The following is a 22,917-nucleotide window of genomic DNA, read 5'->3' as shown; positions in this document are numbered from 1 at the left end:
TTGAGTTAGTTAACAGGGCCTTTTGAGGGCCGCGTGATTCGAGGTTTTTCTTTTTTGGCGCGCTCCAAGGAGTTGCGCCTATCCTTCGGCGTCTGAGGCGCCGGAGGAGTGGATCTGATATCCATCACCTCTTGTGAGGTGGTGGATGGTGCCTGCTGGGCAGGCACATTCACTGAACTTTTGGACCTAACTGCGCCTGCAGTGGTCCCAGGTTCGGCAGACACCGGGGTCTGCCAGCCCTGTTTGTCAGGTGGCGGAGCAGTACAGGCTGCTCCAGCTGGGGGCGCTGGCGGCACGACCGCGGCCACACACTGTGTGACATTCGCGGGTGCCGAGGCATGTGGCGCGGCGCCCCGGCGCGTCACTTCTGCAAAGGAGGGATAAGATGGGTTGTGTATTGCAAAACGTTGGCGTGCTTCTTGGAATGTGACATTGAATTTAACCTTGAGTTCTACTATTTGTTTCTCTTTTTTCCATGCGGGGCATGATCGTGAGTAGGCAGTGTGATCTCCTTCACAGTTCGAACAATGAGTTGTTTCTGAGGTGCAGTTGTCCGATAAGTGTTGAATGGATGCGCACTTTGCGCAAGTGGCACGCCCTCTGCAACTCTGCGATCCATGACCGAAACGTTGGCACTTGAAACATCGACGAGGGTTGGGAATGTATGGTCTTACACGAAGCTTACAATAGCCGGTTTCGATTGATTCTGGTAGGTTACTTGTTCCGAAAGAAGTTATTACGTGTTTTGTAGGGGTCAGTTTTTTGTTGCGCCTTATTGTTATTTGTTGGACTTTGACCACGTTCTGGTCCTGCCAACCTTCGAGCAGCTCACTTTCAGAAAGCTCAGTAAGATCATCATCAGAAATTACGCCACGGACAGTGTTCATGGACCTGTGTGAGCCCACCGAAACAGGGGTTTCCCTGAAGGCTAGAAGCTTAGACAGCTTTTCATACTGAGCTTTGTCACGAACCTCCAAAAGAAGATCGCCACTTCCCATCTTTGTCACTTTATAACCTTGGCCTATTGCTTCTGTGAGAGTTTTGGAAACGTGGAAAGGTGAAATGGCTCGGACTGTCTTGTTTTCGTTTTGACTGTGGATTACATGGTACTTTGGCAATTTCGGCTTTGGTGTGTTAAGTAGGAAAGTATCATCGGTGCGCCACCTTTTTAGGGAGCGATCAGGAAGGAGGGGAAAAGCTTTTGCCATAAATATACTATAAAGTTCGGCGGCGATGGTGGCCACCCACCACCGAGCCCAACAAGGGGACGCTACGAGGTTGACTAGTGAACACTTGGAGACGCCAGCCATGCATCGCCGCTATAACCGAATATAACTACCCAAGGTTGGGTAACTGCACAAGGTTAACCCTCGCCGCCAGGAAATTCGGAAGTAAACGGAAAAGATAAGATGACAGGACCGATAAAAAGAGAGAGATAAAGACGAAGATGTGAAGAGAGTGATAGGAAAAGGCGACTGCCGATTTCCCCTGGGTAGGTCAGCCCAGGGCTGCCGTCTACGTGAAGCCGGGGCCAAAGGGGTGTGTTGCCGCCGCTGGGGGGCCTTAAAGGTCCAATCACCCAGCATTAGCTCAACTCCCAGGATCCCCTTTTCACCGGACACGGCAAAGCCACGCACGGCTAGGCGTGGGAGGGAGTCGAAGCCCCCCCGTTAGCTCGGGTCCGTGGTGTCGCCACACACCAAACGCCTGCTTGCGCAGGCGCCCCTGCGGGGCAAACAAGAATGTAACCACGCAACACAAAATGCTAATGTCAGTGGTAGCACGAGTCATCTAGAGGTAATAAAGGTATGCAAGAAGCATTCATGTTCCTGGTAAATTATTGGCGAGAAGGGATGAAGAATTAACTAATGACGAACGTCGTTGGTTCCATCAAAGTTCTGCTTGAACTTTTATGTTGCATGGAGAGGTAAAGGCTGAGCAACACATAGAAGTTGTGCTTGGCTTTGATACTGTACCAAATAGCACCCTGCCATGGTGGTAATTCTACCCCCTCTTCCTTTTTGTTTCTGTCAATCTCTTAAGTAATAGCAGTTGGCCATTCCCATTTTTCTGTCTTCCACCTTTCTAGAGTAAGGTAGAAAAAAAAATCTTGCACGAGGCAACAAACAATTATGTTCCCAGCCACCAGCTGTCTCCTTATGCTTGCGGTGTCTGAGACTCTGACTAAGTAAGAGATACGGATGCGCATGTGATGGGGTACCGCAAAAAAAGGAAGCCTCAAGTGAACATGGAGGAGCCCTAAGGGCGAAAATAGGAACGAAGTAGACTTTATAATGGGTGCACACCCAGGCATCGTGCAGGATGTGAAATTGGTTGGCAAGGTACGATTCAGTGACCATATAATGGTACGGTCTCAAATTCGCGTAGACTTGGAGAAGGAACGACAGAAACTGATACGCAAGAAGCCAATCAATGAGCTAGCACTGAGAGGGAAAGTACAGGAATTCAGTCTCGCTTCAAAACAGGTACTCGGCTCTCAATGAGGAAACCAACCTTACCGTAGATACAATGAATAATAATGTTAGTATGATTACGGAGTGTGCAGTGGAAGTTGGAGGCAGGGTAGTTAGACAGGACAATGGCAAGCTTTCCCATGAAGCAAAGAATCTCGTTAAGAAACATCAAATCATAAAAGTCTCAAGTAAAACAGACAAAATAGAACTGCCAGAGCTTTCGAAGTTCATTATTAGGCGTAAGGTATGCGATGTAAGAAGGTATAACATGGAGAGAATTGAACACGCTCTGAAAAACGAAGGAAGCGTCAAAGCAGTGAAGAAGAAACTTGGAATAGGCAAAATTCAGATGTATGCACAAAGGGACAAAGAAGGCAAAATAACTACCAATATGGATAAGATAGTTAAAATAGCGGTGGAATTTTACAGAAATCTGTACAGTAGCCGGAACAACCACGATTTTAGTACTATAAGAACTAGCAGTAACCCTGATGAGACCCCACCAGTAATGATAGAAGACGTCAGAAAAGCTTTGGAAAGCATGCAAAGAGGCAAAGCTGCTCGTGAAGATCTGGTAACATCAGACCTGCTGAAAGATGGAGGACAGATTGTGTTAGAAAACCTAGCCGCCCTGTTTACGAGGTGTCTCCTGACGGGAAGGGTACCAGAGTCTTGGAAGAACGCTAACATCATCTTAATACATAAGAAAGGAGATGACAAGGACTTGAAGAATTACAGGCCAATCAGCTTGCTCTCTGTAGTATACAAGCTATTTACAAAGGTAATTGCTAACAGAGTGAAGGAAACATTAGAATTCAATCAACCAAAGGAACAAGCAGGATTTAGAACCGGCTACTCAACAATCGACCACAGTCATACTATCAATCAGGTCATAGAGAAATGCTTAGAATATAACCAACCACTATACATAGCCTTCATAGATTACGAGAAGGCGTTTCATTCAGTAGAAATATCAGCCGTCATGCAGACACTGCGGAATCAGGGCGTAGATGAAGTATATATAAACATTCTGGAAGAAATCTACAGGCGATCAACTGCTACCATAGTGCTTCATAAAGAAAGCAACAGAATACCAATCAAGAAGGGTGTAAGACAGGGGGACACAATCTCCCCAATGCTATTTACCGCGCGCTTACAGGAGGTTTTCAGAAGCCTAGAATGGCAACAGTTAGGGATAAGAGTTAATGGAGAGTACCTTAGTAACCTGCGCTTCGCCGATGACATTGGATTGCTGAGTAACTCAGGGGACGAATTGCAACTCATGATTACGGAGTTGGACAAAGAGAGCAGAAAGGTGTGTCCTAACTTCATTCTGCGGAAAAGGAAAGCAATGTACAACAACCTCGGAAAAGAGCAGCGCTTTGAGATAGGTAATAGTGCACGTCAAGTTGTAAGAGAGTATGTCTACTTAGGGCAGGTAATAACCGCGGAGCCGAACCACGAGATTGAAGTGACTAGAAGAATAAGAATGGGGTGGAGCACATTTGGCAAGCACTCTCAAGTTGTGGCAGGTAGATTGCCACTAGCCCTCAAGAGGAAGGCGTATAACAGCTGTATCTTGCCGGTACTTTGCTAAGAAGCAGAAACCTGGAGACTTACAAAGTGGGTTCAGGTTAAATTGAGGACGACGCAGCGAGCAATGGAAAGAAAAATGGTAGGTGTAACCTTAAGAGACAAGAAGAGAGCAGAGTGGATTAGGGAACAAACGGGGGTTAAGGATATCATAGTTGAAATAAAGAAGAGCAAATGGACATGGGCCGGGCATGTAGCGCGTAGACAGGATAACTGCTGGTCATTAAGAGTAACTAACTGGATTCCCAGAGAAGGCAAGTGGTTTAGGGGGAGACAGCTATCGCAAAAAAATACTAGAAAACATGGTGGGCGTAGGGGAAATAATAGTGGGCATGGTGGAAGTTATGATGGATATCGTGGAACGTAGTGGAAAATATGGTGGATATGCCGGGACATACTTGGTGGTATGGTGTACAGATTATGGGTAAAGTGGAAATGATGGTGGAAAGCAGAGGCTAGATAGTTGGCAATAATGGGACACTCTGCCCACCATTTCGATAATGCTGGGCAGCCCTAAGCATATGGTGGGTGGTGCTTATTATGGTGGGCCACACGGTGTACCCAGCTGAGAAACTCTTTCCACCATTGAGATAATGCTGGAAAGCAGAAAGCAGATGATGGGTGCTGCTTGTTATAATGGGCCACAAGGTGTACCAAGCTGAGAGCTCTGCCCACCATTGCGATAATGCTGGGAAGCAAGAAGCAGTTGATGGGTGGGCTTTAATGACGGGCAATTTATATAGTGTACCAAGCTGGGGTCTGTACACTACATGTTCTACCACCATGATTTCCACCAAACTTTAGGCGTACCGACCGAGCCTGTACAATTGTGTTATCTGTGCTTCCGGGTTTCAGAATACACGATTTCGACGATTAAGAATGACAATACAGCGCAGCCATGGCATAAATTAACCTAAATGAAGCATTTTTCATTGTGCATGCTGTCCGCTCAAGAAGCAACAAACATCGATGCGACGTGATTCAAGCACTCCCAGAGAATGTACGTCTCTTCTCATTGACAGCCGCCGGTCGCACTCGCCACCACTTCTCTAGCTTTTGTGCGAGAACTCAGACGTGGCAATTCGTATGATTGGGGAACCAATATGGTAGCGTAATGTTTCCGGCACACTGCATTAGTTTTCACCAAGCCGTTATGTAGTTCTTGCTTTATCAAAAGAGCTACAGCATTGCGCTGGCACGACCACCCTCTACATTGCGCGAAAAGCATCCCAAAACTCAATCAAATAAATTAGGCGGGCGTATCTATAGAATTAGCCTAGAAGCGTCATAAAGTGTGAGCAGATGTCGCCCTTTAGAACGAGTGCGAAACGGATATTAAACTTGGCAGACCCCGCCGGTAATTTGTTGCTGCTCCCCAGTTCACTTGCGTTTTTTTTCCTTGTATTCGTGAATTGTAAAAAAATAGCACTGGTGTCATTAACACAGTGGCAATCGTTACAGGCAGCAGTTGCTTGTGTTTAATAAATGTGCAATTTTCAGTAGCAGGTGCAAACTCGTCTATGTCGTGTACACGACAAACATAACTGAAGTTGAACGGTAAGTTTGTATGCCAACTAACTATTTAACTTTAACACACAACCAACCACATGTTGGTGTGGCGCAGTAGTGACTCCACTTTCGGCTTCGGTGGGAGACGGACGTGTGATGGCTCGCTCCGTGCAAGGTGCTTCGGCGGCCGCTGCTGGCCGCGGTGTTAGGTTCCCTTCTGCACCATCGGATTACCGTTTTTTGTTGCCTTCATTGCCGTCGGGTGACAGTATGGAAGAGTGTGTGTTTTTGCACGGTGATTTGGAAAAAAGACCATACCGGTTGGAAGAATTTCGGGCCCCGTTGAAAGAAGTGGGACTCATCAAGGCAATCACTGGCATTGGAGCCTTCCAGATGAATCACATCTGGCTGGTGAAGATGCGAAGCAAGGATGACAAAGATGCATTACTCAAAACAGGTGGACTCCGAGTCAAGGGTGGCTTCTATGCTATCATCGACCCTATCCAACATGATGTAACCGTGAAAATCCACTGGATTGACTTTGCGGTCTCGAATGAGAGCATTCGACAAGCGTTAGGTGAGTTTGGTGAAGTTCTGGAGGTTTCCAACGACAACTGAACCGTCGCGGGCTTTGAACACGCGATATCGACGACGAGGGTGATGTGACTGAAACTGAAGGAAGGCGTGGTGCTAGAAGACTTGCCGCACCTTTTTAAGATTGGAGGGGGCACCGTCCTTCTTGTGGCCCCGGTTCGGGCACCGCTTTGCCTAAGGTGTCACATGCAAGGACATATACGACGATACTGCCAGACTCCCCGCTGTGGTGTATGCCGAGCGTTTGGACATGAAAGTCAAGATTGCGTCAGGAGTTATGCCAGTGTTACGAAGACCGTGCTGCCAACAGATGACGCCCAAGATAATCCAATGGACGCCGAAGAGGCTGAGAAGTTGGCCCCTGGCAGCAACGCCGTGGGACCCGACGCCACGGTTCAGGCAACTGGAGAAGAGACAGCCGACGCAACAACGCAAGACGGCAAAGACTCAACGAAAGAATCCGAGGAGTTGGCCGCAACAGGCGGCCAGCAGGACATTCAAAAATCGATGGAGGAAGACATGGGTACCAGTGGCGAGATCGCTACGCCAGAAGCCAGCACAAAGTCTCCGGAAGCGACCACGGGACGCGGCAAGCGTTACTGAGTGGAGAGCACGGAACGCAACCTGAAACGCCCGGAGCATCTGTGGCATCGCGTCACGGGCGCTAAGAGTAAAAAGTATGCCCTCGAAACCCGGTCGGCGTCATCGTCGCTGGTTCGGGGACAGGATCGAGACGCGTGAGACCCCGGTTTTCCCACTGCACGGTATACAAGACACGGTAAGCGCAGTATTGTAGTTTTCATCTTTGTCATCAACATGGCTAGCGTGACTGCGCCTTTACGCATTGGTACACTGAATGTACGTGGTCTACGAACGCGTCGCAAACAGTGCCAGTTGAAACGCTTGATGCAAGAAAAAGACCTTGACTTGCTCGCGGTCTAGGAGACTAAAGTTAGTACTGAGGACGCGACTGATAGCTTGGTAGCAGAATTTTCATTGCGGTACAATGCGTGTGTGAGCTATGAAGTGGGAGCATCAGCCGGATGTATTATTTTTGTCAAGAACTCTCTTGGTATTGTAGTGGAAAAGGTCAAAAGTTGCCTACATGGGCGTTTTGTTTTGTGTGACTTTTGTTACGGGAACACTAAATTTAGAGTTATCTGTGTATACGCACCTACAAATTCGAGAGACAGGTGTTTGTTTTTTCGGGAAATGCAAGTGTACTTTGAATGTCAAAAATGTGTGATTCTGTTGGGTGACTTCAATTGTGTTTTGACCCGAGAAGATTGCACGTATACTGCAAAATTAGGTGATGAAAGCGTTGGTTTGCTTAGAGACAGCCTTAATAAGTACTTTTTACATGACGTAGCTCTGTTTGCGATGGGTGGCAGTCGCCAACACTTCACACATTTTCAAGGTTCGAGTCACGCACGACTAGATCGACCATATGTTTGTTCTGAGATAGTACCTTTATGTCAGAACTATGACGTTTATGCTGTTTCCTTCAGTGATCATTGCTTAGTTTCGTTTGAGATAGGTAGAAAGTGCAAAAAGAAGGTAGTATGGAAAACATGGAAACTGAATACTAAGATTATTACGCACGAAGAGTTTGTAGATAAGACAAAGAAGGAAATCAAGAATTTTTTTCAAAAACGCAGAAAGGAGTGCCACGGAAAGTTGGGAATTATTTAAGCAAAAGATAAAAATGAACGCAATAGAGTGTGGTTGCTACATGCAGTATCAAGCTCGAAAACAGGAACGTGAGCTACGGGCAGAGCTAAATGATTTGGTGAATATTGAATCAGAAAACCCGGGCTTATTAACACATCAACTGCAGGTTGTCAAAAACAAAATTGAATGTCTTGAAAAAGATAAATATAAAGGCGCAATTATACGAGCAAGAGCTGAGAGATACCTCGTGGGTGAAGCCCCGACAAAGCGAGCCTTGTCAGATGAAAAAGCATATGCGCGAGCTCACGACATACTAGAGATAGAATAGAATGGTAAAATATTGAGAGAACATGAAGATATTATGAAAGCTTTTGAAAACTATTATCAGGACTTGTTTGCTTATCGCGAACCAAAGGAGCCGGGTTTTGTAGATGAGTTCTTGATAGAAATACCGACACTTATTGCTGAGGACACAAATTTATTGGAAATGTCTATTAGTATAGGGGAAATTGAGAAGGCTATCGGTGATCTTGGCATGGGCGAATCACCTGGTCCAGATGGCATTAATGCCGCCTTTTACAAGGCGTTCAAGGAGGATATGGCCGCCGCATTGCATGAGGTTTTTTCAGAGTCTTTAGATCGCGGAACTCTGCCTCCATCGTTTAATCGGGCACACACCGTGCTGATTCCTAAAGGGAAAGAGCAACATGTTTTACGCAAAGTGACAGGATACAGGCCAATCACGCTAACAAACGTAGATTATAAGGTGTTTAGTAAAGTTCTGGCTAGGAGGTTGCAAGGAGTTATGTACAAGTTGGTCGGGTGACATCAGACTTGCGGCATCAAGCGTAGGAGCATATTCACGAATATTCATGTTGCTAGAAGCATTTTGGAGTATTGTGACGCAGCGCTTCTAAAAGTAGCTATGTTGCAAATTGATCTAGCCAAGGCTTTCTACATGGTTCCACACAATATACTCTTCATGCTAACTAAGTACGTTGGTCTTGGTGCGATCATATGTAAAGGTATTAGATTGGCATACAAAAGTTCAACCACAAATTTATATGTAAATGGAGAACTCTGACAGCGCATACAAGTACTTTCCTCCGTGCGCCAGGGGTGTCCTTTAAGTCCTTTGCTCTTCGCTCTATTTTTGGAACCATTGTGTCGGAAAGTGATTCACCATGCAGGGATTAATGGTTTCAGGTTGCAGTCATGTGAAGTGCGTGTTTTGGCATACGCCAACGATATTGCCTTTTTTGCAGTTGATAGAGAGAGCGTCACTTTGTTATTAAAAATCACTTAAAGGTTTCGTGACACGAGTAGAAGTTTAATGAACAAAGAGAAAAGCATTGATTTATGGCATGGTAATTGGAACCTTACGCCCAGTCCCTGTGGAAATATTCAGTGGCTCACGACGCCTAGTCGTTACCTAGGGGTACCATTGGACAGGTATCAAGACAGTGAAGCATTTTGGCTTGGAAAGGCTGAAGAACTGCGCGTGACCGCCGAATGATGGGGCGGTCGTGGCTTATCAGTTTTCTCTCGGTCAGCTGTATGCAACGTGTTTCTGGCTGCTAAAATTATGTACCTTTTGCAAGTACTTAGTTGTACGCGTAAAATCATACACAAAGTCCACAGGATATTTGCCACGTTCATCTGGAGCTCTACGTGGGAGAGAACATCTAGAACGAACTTGTTTCGGCGAGTTAAGCAAGGAGGGCTGTGTCTGTGCCATCTGTTTCTTAACCAAGTAATATCACGTTTTCTGCTCATTAGAGACCAAAGAGACTCTTTTTTACGTTCTTTATTTGAAACAACGCTGTTACACCACATGCCTGACTTCTTTGTATCTTCAGACAAGCGAGAACGACACACCTTGTCACCGTTCTTGCGCGAAGTAGTGTTCTCATATCGTTTCTTAAGGGCGAGGTTTTCGATAGATTATCTAACTAACGTGAAAAGAAAACGCCTTATGAAAGACCTAATACAGAATGTTTTTCCTGCGCCCCTGTACCATTCAAAGTATGAAAAATCATTTGGTCATGACGTACTAAAGCGAGTGAAAAACATGTGTATACCACCCAGTGTGAAAACCTTCTTTTTTAAACTTCATACGGGAACCTTGCCAGAAAAAAAAAGGCTTGAAGAGAGAGGGATGTATGTACCAAGGGGAAGCAGCTGTCTCCTGTGTAACAAACCTGAGACTATTGAACATGTGTTTATTGATTGTAAGAACGCTATTTTCTTTTTGGACATTTTACAGAGGACTTTAAAAAAAGATTTACCTCTTACTTCATATGCAATTTGTTTTTTCCCTTGTGATAGTGCTGTGCAAAATTTGAATGTTATATTTTTACTTGGTCTTCATTCGGTTTGGCGTAGTATGCTGTCGTACTGACACTGTGATGTGAGAGTTCTATCCGTTAATGAGTGTTTCGTGGAAACTGTTATAAAAGTGAGAGATGTGTATAAGACTACCGACTGTGTTGAAGATGTAATATCTTTGTTTGACGTGTTATCACGCATGAAACACGTGTGATAGTGATTGTCGTATTAGCTTGACCTGTAGTCAAGAAGGCAATAAAGACGAAAAAATGGTGTGGCGCAGGGGTTAGTATCTCTGAATAGGAATCCGCAGGTTGCACGTTCGATCCTTCATGGCACCTCGCTTTTTTTTTTTTTACGGGACCGGTGTTTTCCTATACTGTTTTTATAGAATTCTTTTTTATTTTTTGTGGCAGCTCGTCACGGTGATTCTGACGCCATTTTGCGCTCAAGCGTTGCCGGCACCGCAGCACCCACCATATCCCACTATGCGCCATGGTGGGCGTTTTCCACCATTCACCCACTACATTAATACACTATAATGGTGCGTGGTGGTTTACACCATGCCCACCATTCGTTTTTTATCCGATAGGAAGAAGAACAGGTGGGCAGATGAGATTAAAGAGTTTGCGGGTATAAATTGGCAGCAGCAAGCACAGGACCGGGTTAACTGGCAGAACATGGGAGAGACCTTTGTCCTGCAGTGGACGTAGTCAGGCTGATGATGATAGTGATGATGATGTGGATGATGATGATGATGTGATGGGGTATGCTCCTTATTTGATCGCATCCTAGTTTCTAACCTCATCATCGATTTTCAGAACTCTATTTTGTCTCCATAGCAGCTAGGAAATTACAGAAAGCGAAAACGTCAGTTTCAATGACTGCCGATTTTATTATGCCCCACCGTGGTGGTCTAGTGGCTAAGGTACTCGGCTGCTGACCCGCAGGTCGTGGGATCGAACCCCGGCTATGGGGGCTACACTTCTGTTGGAGGCGGAAATGGTGTAGGCCCATGTGCTCAGATTTGGGCGCACGTTAAAGAAAGCCAGGTGGTCAAAATTTCTGGAGCCATTCACTACGCCGTCACTCACTATCATATCGTGGTTGTGGGATATTAAACACCACATATCAGTATCTACCTCTTAATTATTATTTGTTGGTAAGGTGTGCTATCAAAAAATTAGTACAAACAAAACTATGAAATGGAATTCGCTTTGCTATTATAGCAGAGTTGTGGCTTCGAGAGACGCGCCACCTCATCTGCGTGCGAGAAGTTCGCTTCCGTGGTTCTCGTTTGTTGTTCGTGTACCTACCGACCTTCATTCGTGTGTCCTTACATCGACCGAGCTGTGCAGTGGATAGTTCGATCAGCAGCCTGCCGGCCTCCAGCAGTTGCTTACGTTACACGCACAGATAAGAAACACTTGTGGGACCTGTAGCCTAAGGCTAGTTGTAGTTCCTATAAAGAATACGAAGGAAGTCATAACAGAGTATACTTAGGAAATAAAAAATAAGTCAGTAGTTGTAACATTTGCAATAAACAAAAATTTCAGTGCTGATTTTTGAAACCGATTGAAAGTAATTACCATCTTCATTTAAACAGTACACTTACCCAAGCATTTACATACATATGAGTACAGACGAACAAGCTAGGGCGAACATACAGATACGTTGAAAAGATAGCGACAAGTTTGAAAAAATTTGCTTTACTAATATCTGTCAAACGTTAATTAGCACACGGGAAATCTGTTGAACTGCGAAATACGCACATGATGACAAAACGAGAGCCATGCCAGTTTTTTTTTCCGTTTGTTACACAGTAATACAACACTATCATGTGACACTTATGGAAGAAAGTGCTGCTCGTGACCATTGCAGCAGCGATGAAACGAAAGAGCACGTTCTCTGTCACTGCCCTCATTGCAGCGTGCAAAAACGGCAGCTAGCTGCTGCGTTAGCACGTCTTGACGAGAGACCCTTGACAGAACAGTCAGTGCTTCAAAGGCGACATTATTTGTCTTTGCAAAGAAAATCAGTGACGACCTTATTGAACTTTTTGTCTGGTAGTAGCCTAGTGAATTGGCTATAGCACCCCAGCTCATTTGTTTTCTCTTTCGTGCGTCTAGTTCGATCTTCGCTTTCTTTCCCATCTTTATTTCCCACTATCTATTCCTTTAGTGCAGGTTAGCAAACCAGATGCTCCAATTTAAGGTTAACCTCCCTGCCTTCCCTTCATTTTATTCTCTCTCTCTCTAGTACACAGAATGAGCAGTAAGAGATACACTTCTTAGAGAACTAGCAAGAATTTAAGACTTACCCTATCTTGAACAAAGAAAGAAAATATTTTTCCAGGGTGCTGGGGAAGTTCGCAGAATTATTTATCATCGCTGAGAGTTTTCTTTTTTCGAATCTTAATTCCTGTGAACAGTGGCATGCTTTCTCCATGCGCATCGCTGCGTGATGCGAGATTAAAGTGACCCCCAATCACATTTCTTGTACATCGCATGAATTATTGTGACATGGATAAGCTGATCGTTGCGGGGCGATCGAGTGACACATCTCGTCAAACTCACGCACATCCAAAGTGACGAACTCGTGAGTTCCCAGGGCGGGGTCCCTAAGGCAGTCCGGCTCTTCGGTCCTCTCCTTAAGATCGAGCACCGAGCGTCCCTTCAGGCAAACTGCGGCCGCAATGCACAGGCACATCCGCAGTAAGTGGAATGCCCCGAAAATCAGGAACAGGACTCTGCTTACAGCAGGCCACAGGGCCTTGTACGTCAACGTCACCACGAACTGAGTCCTCAGCAGGCCCCACATGATGTCTCTATAAAGGTCGTTCATCATTAAAGCACACTGGGTTGCAAAAATGTCGTTTACAAATGTGCGAATGCGTGAACTTTTAGACCGCCTTGCATAGTACCGGAGGTTATGGGATTCAAGTATCCAATGCATTTCGGACAATTTTCGATTATTACAAAGCATTCCCGGAACAATTGTTAAGTAATGTTTTCAACTTTTTCAACTTTGAATTTTTCCTTTCAGCGTCACAAGCGAAAATGAAGCATCGGGAAAAGAGATCGCATTTTCTTCATGTTCAAAGAACTATTCTTCACCACAATACTTTCCTTCGCCCACTTTAGATTCACCCGGCTTCGTACCGTTCTGCTCGCCATGATCACGTGTACAAGGTCAGCGTACCTCGTCACAACACCTTAGCATGTTCACAATCATTCCTCCCTAAAACGTCAACAGATTAGAATAACCTAACTGCATCATTAGTAAGCACTACCGACCCCACTCAATTTAAAAATGCACTAATGAACTCAGAATCGTGAACTGTACTTAAGTGCTATTGACTGTTTAGTGTATTCATTGTGGTTCTAGTTCAGTTGTCTTTTAATAAAGTGTACTCCTTGCATGCAAAACTTCGTCATTATATTTATATTCATCTTAAATGTGTTTACATAATCCTGTAGTTATTTTGTTGTTAGTCTGTATTTTCGCCCCTCCCCTCTACAATGTACAAATGTGCCCTGAGAGTTCTTACAAATAAATAAATAAATAATTAAACTCTTCAGAGATGGCCAGTTATTTTCAAAGTCTCGTTTACCGAGTGGCGTAGAATGTAGTATTAGGTAAGTTCTCAAGTTTCATGCCTATGTTACGTCCACAAAAATGAATAGCCGCAGATCGCCTCTTAGTGTGCGGTTTATTTGGTGCAGCTGCCATTTTGAAATATCGGTAAAGTTCCCGAAAAAACATTATTTGTAGGTGCGATGAGCAGCTATTCCATTTATTTACCGACATGACTAACACAATATTCCACTTTTTATCCAAACGTTTTGATTGTTCACTTGTCTTAACAAACTAGCAGTGTATCGATCCTATTCTAACTGTGACATAACTTTCGAAATACTTATGGTCACAATCCAACGATGAAACTATCCCCGCTGCGTCCAAGCTCGTAGACAAAAATGCTCTCCCCCCCCCCCCCGAAATTTTAACGGAAGTGTGCGTTTTACTGAGGACAAATTAAAAGTAATAATGTTTTTAAAGCCTTCATCAGGTGCTCCTCCACCTCATAAAATATTCTTCGCTATGGTCCTGGCTGATTAGTATTCTCTCCCACATTAATCGTGCGTTTGACACGACAGTGCTGAGGAGCTCGTTCCACAGGAATTCCAGTGTCGACAACGGCGTCGTTGGTTGTGAGCGATGAATTGGAGTTGTCTTTACACGAAATTTCTCTTTGATACAACAGATGCACAAAAAGAAATAATAAAACTCTCAGATTCGAGCAAGAATCGAATGCAGGCGTTTTTCGTGACTAGTTGATAATCCACCATTGGGCCATGCCAGTGTATCGTTTTCTTCATAAGAAGAAATGGAAGCGGTGCACTAGAAAACGTACTTCAAATTTGTATAATCAGATATATTTAACCACGAATCAAACACAGGAAACCACTCTGGAGTGTCACTAAAATGTTCATATATCCCGGGAGTTTCAGTTACTTGCTTGTGGAAGACGTATTTATGTTGATCCCTGAGGTTCAGCATTTCTGTCAATCAATTTTACTCACTTGACACTACGCAGAGCAATAAAAAAGATTGGGTCTCAGGGTAATGCCGTGTTCTTTGTTCCATCAAGTTACACCTAATATTGACAGGATTGATTTCCGTCGTGTTTTGGTGTTCTGGTTAGAACAGACAAAAAGACCACTGCAATCATAACAGTCAATAAACCAATCACCAATAAATAGTCTCATATTTTTATGCCCAGAATCTGTGCTCCAGAGAACACAGAATCCCTTAGTCCTTGGTCATATATTTTAAAAAAGTGTGTTTGTGTGCGTGCCGAAGAAGGTGTTCTTTGCTCCTGGAGAGAGCCATATTTCTTGAAACTATAATTAGCTTGATACGTGCCACCTGAAGAAATATAAACGTAGCCCTATATAGTAGGATTAGTAATCAAACAATAATAGCATTCTTGACCAACTCCTTCTAGCTTCAGCTAAATAATTATGCTATTAAAATTCATGTTTTCAGGAATAGTAGGCATCAACAATTTCTTTTCGAAACCCAGAAAGTGAATATATTTCCATAAATGCTGACACAAATGTACTGAGAGAGGCGTAGAAACGAAATGTAACTTCATTTCCGATGGAGGCGGAAATGTTGTAGGCCCGTGTGTTCAGATTTGGGTGCACGGTAAAGAACCCCAGGTGGTCGAAATTTCCGGAGCCCTCCACTACGGCGTCTCTCATAATCAAATGGTGGTTTTGGGACGTTAAACCCCACATATCTATCTATCAATATGTAACTTCGCGAAAGTAAACGAAACATGCGACTGATTACCGTGTAAACATTACACAAAGCAACACCACATGTTTCAAGCACAAGACGCTAATTATCTCTCTGCATTCGTTTTCAACGCCACATTTAGCGGATGAATACTTAATGCAAGACGTCGTGCCCGTTCGGCGCGTCATCGTCTCCTTTTAAATGCGAAGCATTTCTTAGCGAACTTCGGCGACTTTGAGCGTTTCTATCTATCTATCTATCTATCTATCTATCTATCTATCTATCTATCTATCTATCTATCTATCTATCTATCTATCTATCTATCTATCTATCTATCTATCTATCTATCTATCTATCTATCTATCTATCTATCTATCTATCTATCTATCTATCTATCTACTTATCTATCTATCTATCTACTTATCTATCTATCTATTTATCTATCTATCAAGTTTGGTGAATGTATCTCACTGATCGTGGCACAAATAGCGTTACAATGCCGTCGCGTATTTCGTAAACCTGTCCTTACAGACACGTGTGGCACATAGCCGTACACCACGGGCCACAGTATGAGGGTATGCGCTGCGCGTTGTTGACGGTTTTTTCTACTAAGAAACGGCTAGAACAGACGTTTGTAATATTTAGGTAAGAGTGCGAAGAACAAAAAAAAAGAGAAAAACTGGTGTTGGCAGTGCTGAAGCGATGAATGCACATAATATTTGAGGTTTTCAGTAGGCATCGAGCCCAACCATTCTGAGTGGCACTCAAGAGGCACGTTATGATTACTTTTTGCCGCACTTGAGCTGGCACTGCCCATATTGTTTTTTTTGTTTGTTTGATGACGCATCTAACGTTTTGCCCTAATTGTCACGCCACCGGATATTGAAGCACAGTACTGCGGAGAAAATCATTAGCGAGGGATATTAGAAGGCGATTGCAGTGGCGATTCCTTTGCTAAGGCCACTTATGAACCGTTTTCGCCTGAGTGCATGCATCGCGAGAATTGAAGTCGTGCCTTTTTTGTTTCTTGAAATCATACTATTGGATATCTAGCGGTAGTGACAGCCATCAAAATCAGTCTTAGAGCTCCTTCAGAGCATTCCCATAGACTATAGCAGAGAACTTTCCTGGGGTACGTAGCAAGGTTTTCCGGATTTGCTGGGCTGAGGCGCCTACTTTGAATGCACCTATGACGACAATCCACCATCCATTATTTGATACAACTATGACTGAGGCGCTGTGACAAGTTTTGTGCCTTATGGCTATTGATTTAGTCAATTGCGCTTGAGCTACTTTTGCTATATTAGCCCCAAGTTTTGAAAAAGACATTTGTACGTGTGAACTTCATTATGAATGTCAGTGGCAGCACCAATGGCAATAAGTTGTATGATGCTTTCTCAAAGGAGACGATTGTGGCTCGTAAAGTGAGTGGGTGCGAGAGCAGCGCAGACAGCATGCCCAACGCACGTCGTTTCTGCCCATCGCAGGTGTGTAAACCATTGCCTTTATACGCTAAAAAGAGCGACAACGCTTTTCTTTTTGTGCTCCTGCACCCACAACTGATGTCTGAAATTGTTTGCGACTGTTTTTCGATGCTGTTCTTGTTAATGCAATCCGGCGATGTCGAAAATAACCCGGGTCCCCTTACGCGTTCTCAGGCGCTTCCGCAACTTGAAAACTTGCCTGATGAACCCTCTGAGCAGTTGAATGCCATTTTTCATCTCCTAAAAGATAATCACGCCCGATCTGTGGAATCGGCAAAGAGTCAAGAGGAGTTAGTGACTGATATAAAAATCATCTGAGCAGTCAAAAGAGCATAGAAGACCAAATTGAAAATATTCAGAGTAGATTGGAAGCCGTTGAAGGTAAAATGCAAACTCTTGACGATCACAACGCTGATGTGGCAACTATTAATTCTACAGTCGGCATGCTAACAGCAAAGCTTGAATCCTTGCAATCGCGCCTTGACGAACAAGATGACCGGTCGCGCCGCAATAACCTCCTGTTTCATGGCGTACCCGACTGCAAAGAAACTTGGGACGAATCTGAGGCCCACATCAGAGAAGTTCTGACAGGCGTAATTGATCCGCTATCCGCAAACGACATTGAGCGGGCTCACCGCTTGGGAGCATTTCGCCCAGGTAGACATCGCCCCATTATCGTAAAATTTGCCAATTTTAAAACAAAAGACAAAATACTCTGCGCCCACAAAAAACTTAAAGAAAAGGACTGTTCTGTGAACGAAGATTTTTCGCCGGCGACACGCCATGCTCGAAATCAACTTGCGGCCTTCGCGAAAAGCCAGTCAAACGAAGCACCCTTCCAACTCCGGCACAACAAGCTGATTATGAACAAAAAACAATACTTCTATGACCCCTCAACTAATTGCGTAACAGAGCACCTACAACGCCTGCCCCATAACCCCATAAACCACGCCGTGCCGAGCAATGAAAGCTAGGAAAAACTGAGGGGCAGTGGAAGGAAACTAAATCGCGTATCATTTCTTTACACCAACATTCGTAGCATTCTTAACAAACGCGACAATCTTCATTTTGCCGTTACTACAACTAATGCTGATATCATAGCATTAACAGAGACATGGCTGCGTCCAGATATTCTTGACCACGAATTACTCGACTGTGCTCATTCTTTTTCTTTTTACCGATGTGATCGAACAGCCCGCCAAGGGGGCGGCGTATTGCTGGCTATTACGAAAACCCTACCATCACAGTGTGTTCATGTTCCTTCAGATATCGAGATAGTATGGGCCATTATCCAATTCTCCCATCGAAAAGTTGTTGCCGGTGTATGCTATCGTCCCCCTGCATCATCCCCGTCCTTTAACAATGAACTGCACGACGCTATGAACATTGTTAGGTCTCGCCACCCGTCAGTTCCTTTGGTTCTAATAGGCGATTTTATTATTCCAAACATTTCCTGGGTAACTGAACCACCTACCATCAGCCCCTTTTGTACATTCACAAATGATTTCTTAAATTTGTGCTCTGCTTTTTCCTTGTCACAATTAGTAAAGCAACCTACCAGAACTACTGCGTCGATAGATAACGCAGTAGACCTTGTGCTTTCGTCCCACTCCGATTTTGTTTCGAACATTACCCATCTGCCAGGTTTAAGCGATCATACTCTGCTATCGTTCAACACCAACGCATCCTGTCCCAAGCGTGTAAAAACGGTTAAAACAATTCATGACTATGGTAAAGCTGATTTTGTCTCCATTAATAATGAACTTTGCACATTTCTTGATAGTTTCCTCTCCACGTTTGATAGTCGTAGTGTTCAAACTAACCGGGACGTTTTTGTAGATAAAGTGAAACAACTAACAAATGAACACATTCCTGTTCGCACTATCACATCCAACCAAAATGCACCATGGTTCAATATACAGATTAAGCGTCTCCTAAACAAAAAGCATCGTATTTACAAGGCCGCGAAAAAATCCTCCTGCATCGTTTGATGGGACGATTACAAAAAAGCCTCCCAAGAGTACACCACCGCACTAAAAAATGCGAAATATTGCTATTTTAACACCACGCTTCCGAATATGTTACTAACTGATCCTAAAAAATTTTGGCGCGTTATTAACCCCAAAGATAGCGAAATGTTAACCTTCATTTACAGTGCTGGAAACACCATTCCCCCCCATTTGTGTGCAGAAGCCCTTAATGATGCATTTTCCAGACATTTCTCAGCAACTACAGACGCCCCTGTTCTGACCACCCCCCATTGTGACTACCCACCCATGCCTCCTATTATTATTGACTACGTTGGTGTTTAAAGTGTAATCAAGTCCTTAAAGCCTTCCTCGTCTCCTGGGTGTGATACGATCAGTCCTAAATTTTTGAAAAACACCAGCTCTTATTGTTCAATCATACTAACGAAGATATTTGAACAATCACTTCATGAAGGCTGTCTCCCCGTCGACTTTAAGATTGGAAAGATAACTGCACTGTTTAAAACTGGTAACAAACATTCACCGTCTAACTACCAGCCTATCTCGCTAACCAGCATACCTTGTAAAATACTATAACACATATTATGTTCCAAACTGGCAGGTTTTCTCGAATCTAACTCGTTTTTTTCCAAGTGTCAACACGGTTTCAGAAAAAACTATTCATGCGAGACTCAACTTGCATCATTCACCCATGAATTAAACATCATTCTTGATCATTCATCCTTCGCTGATTGCATTTTTTTAGACTTTTCCAAAGCTTTCGATAAAGTATGTCACAAGTTGTTACTTCACAAACTACAAAATCGTAATCTTGATCCGAAACTTTTATTTTGGCTTGAATGTTTCCTTTCTAACCGCTCTCCGTTTGTTTTAACTAACGATAACGTCTCACCCCGAACGAACGTCTCTTCTGGAGTCCCTCAAGGATCTGTCCTGGCTCCCCTGCTCTTTCTTATTTACATTAACGACTTACCTTTATCTGTTACTTCTCACATTCACTTGTTTGCCGATGACTGCGTCCTCTTTCGTGAAATATCTAATGACAATGACCTATTAACCCTTCAATCCGATCTTAACGCTATTTCTGTGTGGTGTAAAACATGGGTAATGGAACTCAACACTAGCAAATGCAAGTTCCTTCGCGTATCTAGAATTAACCGTATATTGCCCACTTACTATCTGAACGATACCCCACTGGAATCTGTCAGCACTTACAAATATCTCTGAATACATATTACTACTGACGTCACTTGGTCCGTGCATACCACGTACGTAATTATTAACGCTAATCGCATGCTCGGTTACGTACGTCGAAATTTCTCACAGGCTCCTTCAACACTAAAACTAACTCTCTACAAGATGCTTATCCGCTCCGAACTGGAGTATGCTGCATACGTTTAGGATCCTAACCAAGAAAATCTAATACACTCGCTTGAAATGGTTCAAAATAACTCTGTTTGTTTTATACTCTCTAACTACAACCGGACTGCCAGCATAAGCACTATGAAATCCAGCCTCGGATTACCTTCCTTATCATCTCGTAGGAAAATACTTCGCCTTTGTCTTTTGCACAAGCTTTTCTATCACAGCCAGCTACGAAACGAACTCATTCTGCCTACTCGGTACATTTCAGCTCGTATAAATCATGTCCATAAAGTCGGCTTGCCGTCCTGCAGAACTAACTCCTTTTCCCAGTCATTCACACCGCTTACATCACAGGAATGGAACCACCTACCCGCACTGACGGCAACAATCTCGGACCACCAACTTTTTAAAACTGCTTTAGCTAACATTGTATAACGTGTAACACTGAAGTACATTGCATTTTCCTGGTTTTGTTGTGTTTATACCTTTTTGCTCTGTTTTATATTATGTTTGTAACTATTGTAACCCACTCCCCTCTCTAATGCCTCTGGCCCTGAGGGTACCTAAATAAATAAATAAATAAATAAATAAATAAATAAATAAATAAATAAATAAATAAATAAATAAATAAATAAATAAAAGCCATATCACTCCCGTATTGAACAACAAAACATAAGTTGTCATCGTCCGGCATATAAGATTGTAATGGACGTGTTTTTAATGCGGTTCTTACCAGGAAATTTCAAAATATTCTCAACATTAAAGTGGTTGCTCACTGCTTTGTAATATTCGCTATTTATATAAGGTGCATCACAAGAGCGCGTCACCAACTGAACCACTCGCGCCAATACGTTTATTGCGAGCTCGTACTTTGTAAAATAGCCCGCCACGGTGGTATAGTGGCTAAGGTACTCAATTCTTGACCTGCAGGTCTTGGGATTGAATTCCGGCTGCAGCGGCTGCATTTTCGATGGAGGCGAAAATGGTGCAGGCCCATGTGCTCATATTTGGGCACACGTTAAAGAACCCCAGGTGGTAGAAATTTCCGGAGTTCTCCACTACGGCGTCTCTCATATTCAAGTGGTGGTTTTGAGACGTACAACGCCACATATCTGTCAATCACTTTGTAAAATAGATACACTTGCGAACAAGTCAGAACACTCGACCAAAACACGTTATGTATGGCATGTCTGTTTCTGCAACTCCCTCTAGGTTCGACAATGCAGCAGTTCGTGAACTTCTAGAACGTTTCAGGCAATGGATGGATGGATTCGCAGGTTTTTTTTTCGCGTTTACCCAGTACGCACAGCAGTTCACCTTTACGTGATGTCGGTGAGTCATACACAGGGTTTTCCAGCTAACTTGCACAAGTGTACTTTTTAAAATTTTACACGCTTTCAAAAGAAATAATCAATAAATTGAGCAGGGCAGCTGCCTAAGTAAAGATGAAAATACCTGAAGTTACTAAACAATCATTACAAAGTTTTTCGAAATATTTTTGTGGAAGTTGCTTACTCAACTATTAAAAACGCAACCTACGGTAATTACTCAGCTTACCATATCGGCGATTGTTTTAGCATAAATGAAAAATTATGCAAAGTTTTATTGCAAGCGCTACAACTTTAAACCAGCAGACTTTTCACTAGACTTAACAATTAAAATCTTGATTAGGCAATCTTTAGGAAATATTTGTACCGGGGATCGCAGAATTGTTTTGTCGTGCCGTGAGCGAGTCGGTAAAATGATGGTCCAATTCTAGATGGGTGGTTCATGCGTAGTTGTAACGCTTGTCGCAAGTTAGCTGACAATTCCTGTCATTATTCTTTATTGCACCTTTGCAGAACTCCGGTGACTAAAGTGCAACTTACGTTCTTTCGAAGAATGGCGTGTGAATGTTAGTTCTGCAGAAATCAGTAAGACCTGAACGTGAGCACTGAGTGACTTGACATCGGAGAAGCGTGTGGGCTGTTCACTGATGACCTAATGCGACTCGTAATGTTCAAACCGAAATTTCCTGCTGCACGTAACACCTAGCACGGTGAGCTGTTACGAGCTGCCTGCTGCCATCGCCTATGCAGGCCTGACACAGCCTGTGCTGACGGGGACGTCCCGCTTGTGCTGTGAAGGCGCAGATGTTCTCGCACGTAGAACGCGTCCTGCGCGAACAACTCTGCGCACTTGCGCTATTTTTTCTCCAGCCTGTTTACTTGGTTCGAAATACTGCGGGTTACAGGTGCGGCTTTGCTGGAGCACCACGCATCGAAGCTGCACATTCCGCACAGTTCAATGCACCCCAGTAGATTCTTTTTTGCTTTAGGCATTCTTTTTTCTTTCCAGCCGGAAACCTCACACTCGAATGATCTTGCAGTGAGTGATGATGCCTGTCTCCGCATATGTCACGTGCAGAGAGAAAATTTCCATCGTGTGTCACACCTTTACGCTTACATTGAGTGCAGGCTGCGTGCTTTGCTTTGTTCTTGGCTGTATAGGTGTATTTTGGCTTCGATTCACTCAAAACGCGACAGGACATGATCATTGTGACCCTTACAAAAACGTAAAATGCTGGGCGTATTACCTGGGTGCAACTAGGTAGCTAACTTAAGGTAA

The 22,917-nt window shown here is 43.8% G+C and overlaps 1 protein-coding gene across 1 annotated transcript in view; it reads right to left on the bottom strand.

Annotated features, from left to right (window-relative positions):
* Positions 1-22,433, bottom strand: part of LOC119167623 (epoxide hydrolase 4) — a 73,648-nt gene extending 51,215 nt beyond the window's left edge. Inside the window, exons 1-2 of the mRNA XM_037419128.2 lie at positions 22,179-22,433; positions 12,750-12,996 (exon numbers count right to left, since the gene is read on the bottom strand). Of these exons, the coding sequence (XP_037275025.2) occupies positions 12,750-12,989 (240 nt within the window). The 5' untranslated portion in view covers positions 12,990-12,996; positions 22,179-22,433. The remainder of the gene's footprint in view (positions 1-12,749; positions 12,997-22,178) is intronic.
* Positions 22,434-22,917: the final 484 nt, after the last annotated feature.

This window comes from Rhipicephalus microplus, chromosome 6, assembly GCF_043290135.1.
Source record: "Rhipicephalus microplus isolate Deutch F79 chromosome 6, USDA_Rmic, whole genome shotgun sequence".
Classification (NCBI taxonomy): domain Eukaryota; kingdom Metazoa; phylum Arthropoda; class Arachnida; order Ixodida; family Ixodidae; genus Rhipicephalus; species Rhipicephalus microplus.
This window is presented reverse-complemented; position numbering and strand designations above follow the sequence as displayed.